Here is an 11598-nt window from a genome sequence, read left to right on the forward strand (position 1 = left end):
AAAAGCAAACAGCAGCCAGGTTTAAGCAACCATTACACTGGAGTTCCTCTAAAAGGCAGCGAAGGCTTACTGGTTAAATACAATAAGCTCTCTTAGTTCTCATTCCACTTGTGAGAAGATAATTATGAGCTACAGTACGATGAGCCTAATCTTCCACGTAGATAGGTGTATTTGGTGTTTTCACTTATCTGAAGGAAGTAACGTTCACAGAGAGGGGAATTATTGCAGGCTTCTGGAGAGAAAGTTGCCGAGCAGGCAGAGCCCATCTCCCACTGAAGTCCACGCAAGCGTTCTCTCTGATGTAACGGAGGGTTTGTTAGGCCCGTGATACACATACATGTTTACACCCTGCAAATAGTCCCTTTAAAACTGTGAGCAGAGGTTGATGCTCAGGTACACAGTTAAGCACGGGTAGTGAAATTTTTGTCAATTTAGTGGTTTTTTCATAAGCTAGACATGGTATGATATCGTCAGTGAAGGAGACTTTGGTTTCAGTTGTTGTTTTGAGCTTGTCTTAAATTTTTCTCCCCCAAAAATGTTGCTTAAAAAATAAACATGTTTGTAAATGTAAGCTGAGTGTCACAGTTATCGCTTACACCTAGAAAACCGAACGGGATCAGCTCCGTCTTGAATCGCAGGGTTCAAGTGATGGAGTGCATCAGCTTTTATTGTTCTTAAACAGATATTGCTTCCTTGTCTACAGAAGGGTTTTCACCCCACTCCAATATGGCTGGGGGTTTGTTTATTTGTTTATCTTTTAAAACTATAACACTTACATTACATTTAGAGGTACTTTGGGGAGAGAAAAGTCCTCCATGGGAATAGCTGGGCTGCCAGTGGCGCGTGACCAGTGGGGAGGAGTGACTGCTATCACCCTTACATGCAGGCAGGACTGCAGGAAACATCTATCTCATTCAGCAATCGTTTTGCAGATCCAAATCTATACAGCTTAAACAAAAAAAAACCCAGCACTCACATAATTTATGACAAGATTGGTACCAAGGCAAAGCAGAAATTGGTATCTATAGTCCCCTCCATACTAACTAACAGGTATAACGTGGACCCAGCAGGGGAATACCTGCTCCATCACCTGAACATCCAAAGAGTGACGGTGGCCCTCCCATCCTTAATCTTAACAAGGAGTTTGGTGGCTCCATGAGGGATATCATTCCCCATTACAATGATGGCATCCCCAAGTACCGTGGCTGCTCACGCTCTCCCCATCTTCCTGTCTCACGTGCCCTCTGAACTCCCATAGACCCCCCCCAAAAATGGTCTTATACCTACTGCAGCCCCAGTCTGTGAGGAAAAGCCACACGCTCAACACTTTCAGCCTTTCAAGTGACTCTGATGTGCAGGAGGTAAGACAACTTGGTCTAATGGTCTCTTCTGGTGTGTTTCCCAAAACACGCCAGCATACCGGCTTTGGCTGGGATAGAGTTAAATCAGCTGTGTGGTGCTTAGTTGCTGGATGGGGTTAAGCCACGACAAAGTTAGCCAAGGTGGTCACGATGGTGAGCTAGCCCAGAGAGCAACAGTTCCAAGTAAGAAGAGATCAAGGAAAACTGGTCATTTTCTGTAAGCATGTAGAAAAAAAAAAAAAAATCAAAGGCTATCGCTCTGGCCCTCCACAAACCCACATCTGAAACTCAAAGCCTTTAGTTCAAGTCCTCCAAAATCTCAGCAGGGTGTCTCAAGAAAAGAGCAGACAAATCCAGCGTTACTGCTGAGGAGGACAGGACTTTGGCTGCCTTCATGGCTGGGAGGTGCTGGATCTGCCACAAGACCTGGGGCTGCAGGTGCTGGCTTTGCCTGGCAGCACTCACACCTTCAAAGGCACAACGTGCCTGGCTCTGGTTCCTTAATTCACCCTCTTTCCTGTGACCATAAAACAAGTTTATTATTTTGACAAAAGGAAACAATTTCACAGTGTTGCTCCCAGGTTCTCCTTGGGCTGGTCCTGCTGCCCGGACCCACCAGCTGCAAAAAGACACCTTCATCCCTCTTGGGCAGACACGAAAAATAAGGTCTTTCAACAGCGATGCCACAGAAAGGCAGATGTCATCCAAATCAAGAGGCTGGGCACGGCTACGGGGTTTGTGAAGGATGGGTCTGAAGGGCTCCTCTGGCAACTGGTGCTGGAGGAACCCTGCATCAAGCCTCACGCTGAAGGGAGCTGCTCCAGGCAGAAGCACGGCGAGGTCTCCGAGCCACCGGCACCATGCGGTGCGTGGCACGGCCCTGGGCTCGACCACGGCGTGACATGCTCTCCTTCTCTAGCACGAGCCATTCACCTGTTCGCAAAGGAAAATGCGTTTCTTTGCAGTGCCAGCAAATGGCCGTCCCATTTTAATTGGTATCAGAGCTCTGGTAACTCCTCTGCTGCTTGAGAAAGGGCCCTCCCATGACTGACGGCAAACGTATTTGGAAAGAAACCCCATGGGATTTAATGCCTTTCTGCAGCCTCAGGTTCTGAGCTGCAGGATCTTGCAAGTACCTCAGCTTCGTTTTCTTTCCTTAAATGAAATTACCAGCTCTCTGCCCAGAGGAAGAAAAAACCAAAATATACTGTGAATGCAGGATAACAGCTCAACAACTAGGAGCCAGCTCAAAAATATGAAAACCCTTCTTGCATTTAACAGATTTCAGGGCTACGACTGCTGCATTTTGACCAAAAATGCTGGGTCTGTGGATTACACAAGGGCTTAGCCTGAAAAGGCAGGGAGCGACCGACCATTATTTGCTGTAACACAAATGAAAGCTTCCTAAAACCACCGCCCCTGCAGAGCCCACTGTGCAGCGGCAAGAGGGACTACGCAGGGTGCCAGGGACTCACCCAGCACCTCGGGCCGTGTGCCGACGGCTCCGCTCCAGCTGTAGCAAAATCTCTGCACAAGGGTGAGTTGCTCTGTGTGAATAAGACCTCCTCTTCCTCAATGTCCTGCTGTTTTTCATACATCCTTCGCGTGCATCCTGTCAGATATTTCTAAGTGCTAAGTGCTTAAAGAGATGCCGATCACACGCATTTGGCCTTCTGCCAACAGGATACCAGGCTAAAGGCAAAGACGACCTTTATCTGGAGGCCTCAGATAAAGTCTCGCAGTTATTTAAAAACACCTTTGCATCATCCGCCTTTGAAAGTATAACGTTGCATAGTGTAAAATGCACGTTTAGTATCGGTACCGAGCCAGAAGAGCAGAAACGCTAAACAAAAGCAAGCATGCAGCCGAAAGAATGGAGAGGTTAATTAGTACATGTGGAAGGAAAAGGCTCGAGGCTTGTCAATCCATCGGCCTTTCACGACCAAGAAGGTTGTGGTCTTTTGCAAAAGTACTCCAAAAAGCCGATGAGCAGAGGAAGGACTCGACATGGTTATAAACCCCCGAGGTGGGAGTCTGACCCGCGCTATGGTCTGACATCCGCTGGCCTCTCCTTCCCCAGCAGCCCTGCTGTAAACACGTTCCTAAAAATAGGGCTCAGAGATGGCTGGATACGGCACTGGATGTGGGCTGTGGACACAGAAGTAGGATGTCCTCGGCAGGATATCCTGATAGAACAGCCACTTCACTGTGGGATAAACCTCTAACCCCTGGAGGGGGAAGGGGCGCAGTGCCAGCCTCCCTCCTGCTAATCGTGAAGGTTTTGCAAATACACGAGCACCGTTCTTCCTTCAAGGATCAGCATCAGGTGCTGAAAAAGAGGCACAAGAAGAAGACCTGGAATGATAAACGGCTCTTGCACCTTCCAAATCACTTTGCTCTCAGCTGAGACGAGAAGCGTGGGACTTCAGATACTCACTTGCTAGCAGGCTATGTTTACATGATGGATAAGCAAGCAGCAGTGAAGCAGCCCACAGATATGTCTGGTGTATAAACTGCATATAAACCGGTCTTGCCTTTGCCTTCATGAGGATGTTGACCAACAGATTTATGTAACTGCATCTCCAGTGACCGCAGAACACTTCAGCTCAAGGATCCCCTTCTCCGTTCTCCGCGCTACTGTCGTGAAGCGCCACTTCACGGCACGGGAGCGCACTCGGCTCCCCGCGGTCAGCATCGCTGCCGCGCCGAGGAACCCTGGCAGCTGCGCAGCTGGCAGAGCTGGTGGGCTCAGATGCTGTGGGGAAGCATGCACGCTTGATCGCAGCCCGAGCTCGTGACTTATTCTACACTTAAGGGTCAGAATAGCTTCCTCCTTTCATTTCTGTTCCACAGTTACGTTTCTGTTAATTTTGCAGAGTTACAGGACCAATTACAGAAAATAGATGCATACAGCAAGAATAGTTCTATTTATGTTACCTACAGTAAGAAAGGGAAAGATGCCAACAGCCACAGTATCTTCGCAAGCCCTGGGCTGTAAGATGTGACACTGGGTATCAAGTAAAACTGTTCAGCTGGAAATGAGCTGAGGCAGCTCGTAGGAAGTTACACTACAATATATGCCTGCCAGTTTTCAGCAATCCAGAAAGACGATGGTCATGCTTAACAGGCAGTAAAAGACCTAAAAATTATATATATATATGTGCACAGATATAGGTATATGGGAAGATAAATGAGGCAGAAAGGAAAAAAAATTGGGAATGATGCACATTGTTTTTTTTTAAATGATAGTATTTTGGGAAAGTCTCCACCTTAAAACATCATATGATCTCAGAAATAAAGTCCAAACCCTTCGCTTTAGCCTATAGCCTTGATGGTCTGAGGCTAACCAAACTTCCAAGAAAACGAAGGAAAATATTACCTTCCAGTAACTTACACTGGCAGTTTTCTGTTAGTGAGCACTTATCAGAAGATTTTTGCTTCTCTATTTGATAGTTTTTAGCAAGCAAACGCCAAGTGACTGTGGATGAAAGCGGAAGCAGCTTGACCGAAGGACACCGTCACCTAACACAACTTCTGGGCAAAAAAGAAGGGAAGAAATCTGCGCCCGGGGTCTCTATCATGCAGCAGCTGGATCAATCATCATCGCCTTCCCAGTTGTTTTAACTTCGTTAGCCATACACATTTTGTGCGGCAAGAGAAACAAAATACAAGATTTCCTGCTCTGGGAAAACAGAGCTGTACTGGGCTGCAGACGCCGGTGGGAGTCCAGAGCTCCGGAAACATGTGGAAGTTTAACGAGCAGCCGCTGGGGCTGGGATTGCTGCGAAAACCGGTAGGAAATAAAAGCAGAAAGCTCGCTCCTCCTGCTCTCTAGCATGGATGTCACCCCCCCGAAGGATGGGAGTCACAGGAAGGTGAGTTTGATTTCTGCTGTGCGCTTTCTCCAGTAGATTGGAGCTATCGTAGTTCTGAGCAGCGTTATAACTTTTTAAAATTATTCAAGGGATTTTATGAGGCAGAAGCTGGTCCAACATCCTCAGCATCTTCTGACCGTGGCCATGTATTTCCACCTCGCTCGGCTCCGAGGGGTGGGCAGGGGGAGCTTGGTGTGTCTGAGCCGGCTGCTGTGGGCGGTGGTACGCGGGGAAAGCCTGTTTTACCCAAAATACTGCATTTTTTTTGTTACTGACGGAAGCTGCCATAACAGACCAGCTCTGGTTATGTGTTTCCTATTACTGCCTGGATTAAACAAACAAAATTATTCCTTAAAACAAGTGCCAGAAAGCCTCCACTACTTCAGATCAGGAGCTTATTTCAAGCCAAAAGGGGATTTTTACTTTTTTTTCCTGAACTGCTTTTCCCTCCAGCATCCCCGGCTTGAACGGGGTCGAAGGGAAGCAGCTCTGCCTCGGACCCCTGGCTGCACCCCGGCTCCAGGGCTCCCCCCGGCCACGCCTGGGGTGCAGCTTTAGCCCAGTTTGTCCAACCAACCCATGGAAAAGATGAGGCTGAGTCTGCCAGTGAATCTGGGAGTAGTAAATGCATTACCACAGCAATGCAGGGCTGGGTGGGGCGCAGTGATTCAGAGTAGCCAGGCGATTGCCAGGGACACCCACACACGCCTCCAGAAACAGATATTAACACACTCAGAAAAAGAAACATGCATGTTTTAATAGCTGCCTTAACCTCCTAATTAACTGCAAAGTTACTGGATGTTTAATGAACTGCAGCAGTCTTACCCCTCTGGCAGCGATACCGGGGTCCCCTCTGTAATTTCTAGCATGCAGCTGGAAAAAACTCAGCTTTGTCACTTAAAAAAAGTCCCCCCCCACCCAGCTCCTGCCCGTGTGTAATGCCATGTGCAGATGAAATAGGAAAACAATCAAGGAATGGCAGGGGATATTTCATACAAGCTTTATAAAGTCGCTGAACAAACCCCCTGCCAAAGCCCAGGGGAGCATCTGTGCCCCGACACCGGCGTCAATGGCAAAACACGGGGGGAGTGGAGGGGTTTGGGGCAAGGCACAGGCAGGAGGGAGGGCGAACGCTGAACAATACTAAATAAGTCAATCCACCCTTTCAGGAAGCGTTGCAGTGAACCCAGACCAGATGTGACTTAGAATCACAGAGTCATTACGGTTGGAAAAGACCTTTAAGGTCATCAAGTCCAGCCCCCAACCACCAGCACCCCCAGGCCTCCTAAACCACGTCCCCAGGTGCCACATCTACATGTTTTCTGAACCCCCCCAGGGACGGTGACTCCCCCACCTCTCTGGGCAGCCTGTGCCAGGGCCTGACCGCTCTGGCAGGGAAGACATTTTCCCTCATCTCCAACCTAAACCTCCCCTGACGCAGCTTGAGGCCGTTTCCTCTCATTCCTCTGCTTTCTTGAGGGTGCCCTGAGAGGCACCGTCACCTAAAATCTGAGAGTGTCGGGTACCAGGAGTGACACCCAGCCCTCCTGCTGAGAACAGGCACTCCCGGGCTCCCAGGGAAAGCCAATAATGAAGAAAACAGGCAAGGAGGCTCCCCATGGTCACATCTGCAGGGACAAGGTTTGGGATTTGGGCTGAGATGGCAGGGAGGAGATGCTGGGACAGGGACTCTATAACCTTTTTCACAAGCCCGGACCAGCCAGTGCCACCTGTGTCGCTGGAAGGCTGTGACAAGAGCCAGGAACGGCTGCATTCCCCTTGCTCCCCAGCAGTTTTCCCTCCCCATTTTCTGCAGGGATGTGAAGACAAGGTGTCACACCACCATTTTTCCAGCATTAAACAGAATTAGTGCAAAGGGCACTGGCCAAGAGCAGGGCCAGCACCGAGCATGAGCCCCTCATGGGTTTTCAGGCAGGTGAGGAGCATGCAGGGATGCTGCAGGGACCAAAGGGCTTTCTTTTCCACTGTCCCCCTGTGTCAGATATATCCGCTCCCCTGCCCACTGCCCCGTCCCAGCAGAGAAATCAGAAACCTCAGACTTGGAGCTGCTGGGTCAAGCAAAGTACATTAGCCCCGCAGCCCGCCCGCAGCCAGGGTTTCACTTCAGCCTTGCTTTTTTTGCAGCCAAACCCTGGAGAAATCAGCAAACGGGAGAAAGCAGTTTGCAAGGGCTCAGTTCAGGAAGCAGGGCATAAGCAGCGCACACACACAGAAATGTGGGTAAATGCACCGACACATCTCGCATCAGAGGTGCAGGTGGCGAGCAGCCAGCCGAGAGGCTGTGGCTATATTTTATATATATATAATCTGTGTGTATATATGTGTATATAAATATACAACCTTCATCCTGAAACTGAAAACACAGCAACCCCTCTGAAGGGCTGCCTGGGTGAGGAGGAGCGGGGTAGAGGAGCCTTCACCCTGCGCCTCGAAGCGACGCCCAGCTCGGCGCAGAAGCCCAGTCCCTGCTGCTGGCCATCGGCTTTCAGAAGTCCATCCCTGTGGCAAACACCAGGCTCAGGGCTGTGGGAAACAGCACCACTGGCTGCTTCTTAATTAAATACCACTGTCGAGGGGCTCGGTGGCAATGGCAAGCAGTGCTCAGGGCTCTGCCAGGTCAGGCTCTGGTCTCCTGGAAGGGAAGGGCAAGCTGCCCGACACCTTGCAGGCAGCTACAGGCTCCATTTCCAAGGGGAAAAATTGCACTGTTTTGTTGCAGACGGTGCTACAGGCCCTTGGTTTGTAACCTGCTGCTGCCAAATCACCTCTTCCCAAGAGCAGACAGTTTCCCCACAGGCTGTGCTCACAAATGACGAAATCCATCACCTCTCTGGAGAGTGGCACGAGCACCTCTGAACTCCCTGTGATCCCCTAATACCCTCAGCGCTGGCTGGATGAGGCAAAATGGGTAAATGGATGAAAAGAATTTCTGCTCTAACTAAAAGACAGATGTATTTCTCTTCCTTCACATCCTGAACTGTTGCTGCAGAATAATTTCTGTTGCTACAACACGATGCCTGCACAATGTGCCATGAGTGCCGGAATTGAGTTAGCAGGACCGGCAGAGCAACTGGCATGTGTTCGGCCAGCTATTAGCTTATAAATCCAGCCTTAAACCTGGAGCCAGGGCTCTGACAGATCTGTCCACGCCTCTCCCACTGGCCTCTGCTCCGCTCAGCTGCCCGCCAGCACCATCGTTTGCTGATGCTAATTATTGCCCTTGCTGCTGATTCACATCAGACCATGGCATGCATCCAAAAAGACAGCATCTAGATCCATTTAAAGTCCCTATTCATTTACAGTCCCACCAAAATTGCTTGTAGATATATCAGAGCTCACCAGTTTGACAGGAGTTTGACAGAAAACTATATGCAATAAAGGTGGTCTTGAAAAACCCCGGGAGCTGAAGCAGCTCTCTGGCATTAGCAATGAAGAGGTTAATGCTACAGAGCTCAATTGCAATGTCCCTGTAATTGTGGCGTTGCCCGAGCCGGTGGCAGGGGACATAATCTTCCAGAGCATGTCTGAAAGGAGCTGCACGGAAGATGCTCGGGACCGCTGCCTGTAAGCGGGGTCTGGCTCCGCACCCTTCCCAACACGCACCCCCCCCATCTTGCACATGCACCTGCGCTCTGTACCCACGCCTACACATTCTTCTGTACCGAAGCACATTTACTCCACGTGGGGAAATACTGGGAAGTTTTTGGCTTTACAGCATCTGGTTTTACTCCCTACAGAAACCCTCCACCCACCTCAATCGCCTCAAGTGAAGAGACTCAGCCAAGATGGAGAGCAACGTGTCCTCCGGGAACTGTACTGACCCCCAGATATCCTTCCAGTCCACCCTGTACGCAACCACCTACACCATCATATTCATCCCCGGCCTCCTGGCAAACGGTGCTGCCCTGTGGGTCTTGTGCCGCTTCATCAGCAAGAACAAACCCGTCATTTTCATGATCAACCTGGCCGTGGCCGACCTGGCTCACGTCCTCTCGCTGCCCTTACGGATGTATTACTACATAAACCACACTTGGCCGTTTGGAAGCTTTCTCTGCCAGCTGTGCTTCTACCTGAAGTATCTCAACATGTACGCCAGCATTTGCTTCCTCACCTGCATCAGCGTCCAGCGGTACCTCTTCCTCCGCCATCCCTTCAAAGCCAAGGACTGGAAGCGGCGGTACGACATAGCCATCAGCGCTGCCATCTGGCTCGTCGTCGGGGCGGCGTGCTTTCCTCTGCTAGTAGTGAGGAACCCAGCCCTCTCCAACAGCACAAACAGGTGCTTCTCAGACCTGGGGGTGAAGCAGATGAGCCCAGGAGCCTCCATCGCGCTGGTGACGGTGGCGGAGCTGTTTGGGTTCGTCCTCCCCTTGGGCATCATTGCCGGCTGCACTTGGAAGATGTGGCAGTCCCTGCGGGAGTGCCCAACGCAGCTGCAAAACACCAGCGAGAAGCAGAAGGCTTTGCGCATGGTCTTGATGTGCGCGGCCGTCTTCTTCATCTGCTTCACCCCCTACCACATCAACTTCCCTTTCTTCATGATGGTGATAGAGAACATCATCCAGGACTGCACCATTCACAGGAGCATGCTCCGCTTCCACCCCATCTCCCTCTGCCTGGCGAGCCTCAACTGCTGCCTGGATCCGGTCCTCTACTACTTCATGACCTCCGAGTTCCAGGACCAGCTGCTGCGCCACAGCTGCGCCACCCTGCGAGCTTGGTTCACGTGCAGCGGGAGCAGCCACTCCATCGCTGAAACTGACCATGACATTCGTACGAAGAGGAGAAATCTTCCGCGCTTTAAGTTTTGGTCTCTTCCCAAGTTCTTTGGCCGAATAAACAGCATGGAAATCCCTGCCACGCCGCCCGACGAGCTTCTGCTGGAGTCCATCTCTTGAAGTGTAAGCCATTTGTCTCCACGTAGGTGCTTCTCATAGCTTGAGTGAAGATTGCTTTAGGTCTCCAAACATACCTTGAATTACCCGTGTGTGCAACAGATGCCAGAACGTGGCACAGAAGGATATTTTGATGGAAAAAAAAGGTTTGCTGGTTGTGTTGTCACTGTTGGGGACTGTTTGCCTTACGACATTCTCTGTTACATTATTGTTAAAATACCCGAAGAAGCCGTCGCCGATGCCAGTATTTCTCTCGTGCTGAACTGCAGCTGGTTTTGGGTCCCTCTCGTTTCTGCTGTCTCAGCGCTTCTACGTATTTGTCATTTTTTAAAATCCTTCTAAATCCCGAGTTGTAAGCGGGTGGCTCTGCCTCAGTGCAGCTCAGGGAGGTAGCACCAGGGGAGTCTCAGTCCCAACCACAGCTATCCGCAGCCCGTGATGACTTACAGCATCCACGGCGCTCGCGTGAGGCTCTAGATCAGGACAGTTAATTATCTCCTTGTAAACTGAACCTCTTTCCATTGCAAAAAAAAAACAAACAGTCAGTCATCTGCATGTAATCTAGCCTAATCTGGACCACAAGACCATAATACTCTTTGCTTGATACAAGTGGGTAAAGTTAACCTATATCCACATCAGTGTTAAAGGGAGTTTTCAAACTGGGGTCAGCTCACGCCATTGAAAAAGGCACCCAGAGCTGAGGAAGGGAGCCCGCCTGGCCCCCAGGAGCTACGGGATGCTCAGCTGATTACGGGGGGATGGATACTTGGAAGACAGACTGTGACTGGATATGCCACGAGCGAAGAGGAGGAAGGACAAAGGATGGCTCCCAGGGCACGCCTGCCCGCAGGGACCCAAGGCAAGCCTCACAAGGAAGGACTACTAGCTGGCATTGCCATCTCGTGTCACTATTAGGAGTTTTGTGCTATTTGTTCTTTTGCTAAAGCCTGTGGTTGTAAATTAAGGTATTCCCCGAGCCTCTCAGTTTTGCTTTAAAAAACAGAAAATGTCCCAGCCTTTGCCTGGGTACCGAGAAAAGGTTACAGAACTGACACAAGCGCATCCCTTAAGGCTTCAAACCTGGGAGGAAATAAAGTTACCTGAACATATATTTTAACATCATGGGTATTATTTTAAGTGCTTGGAAATAGTCTCATTATGCACCATGTCTGCTCTCAAAGCACCAGAGCAATCTGCAGATGGGGGGAACCCAGTCTGGGGCTCGGAGAGGCCCCATGGCCTCTGCAGCCCCCCGCACAGCGGCCAGCACGGCCGCTGCAAGTTTTCCTCCTTGCGAGCTAAGGCATCGACAACTGCAATGCCAAAAACCCCTCAGGGAATTATATAAGTAAACATAGGCAGCGAGGGTTTGATAGAAAACAGCTTTGCCAATGATTGGATGCACATTTCCAACCCATGCAGCGTTTCTGGGAAGTGTGGAGCAGG

At 50.2% G+C, this 11598-nt stretch overlaps 1 protein-coding gene across 1 annotated transcript; it reads left to right on the forward strand.

Moving 5' to 3' along the window:
* The first annotated feature begins 3642 nt into the window (after positions 1-3642).
* On the forward strand, positions 3643-11261 carry LOC104045163 (putative P2Y purinoceptor 10). Its single transcript, XM_009505101.2, has 2 exons — positions 3643-5236; positions 8995-11261. Exon 2 carries the CDS (start codon positions 9043-9045, stop codon positions 10153-10155), a length of 1113 nt encoding a protein of 370 aa, XP_009503396.1. The 5' UTR covers positions 3643-5236; positions 8995-9042; the 3' UTR covers positions 10156-11261.
* Positions 11262-11598: the final 337 nt, after the last annotated feature.

This window comes from Phalacrocorax carbo, chromosome 11, assembly GCF_963921805.1.
Source record: "Phalacrocorax carbo chromosome 11, bPhaCar2.1, whole genome shotgun sequence".
NCBI classification, from domain to species: domain Eukaryota; kingdom Metazoa; phylum Chordata; class Aves; order Suliformes; family Phalacrocoracidae; genus Phalacrocorax; species Phalacrocorax carbo.

Coding starts and splice junctions, on each gene's coding strand:
- LOC104045163 (XM_009505101.2), top strand. CDS start 9,043: ATGGAGAGCAACGTGTCCTCCGGGAACTGTACTGACCCCCAGATATCC.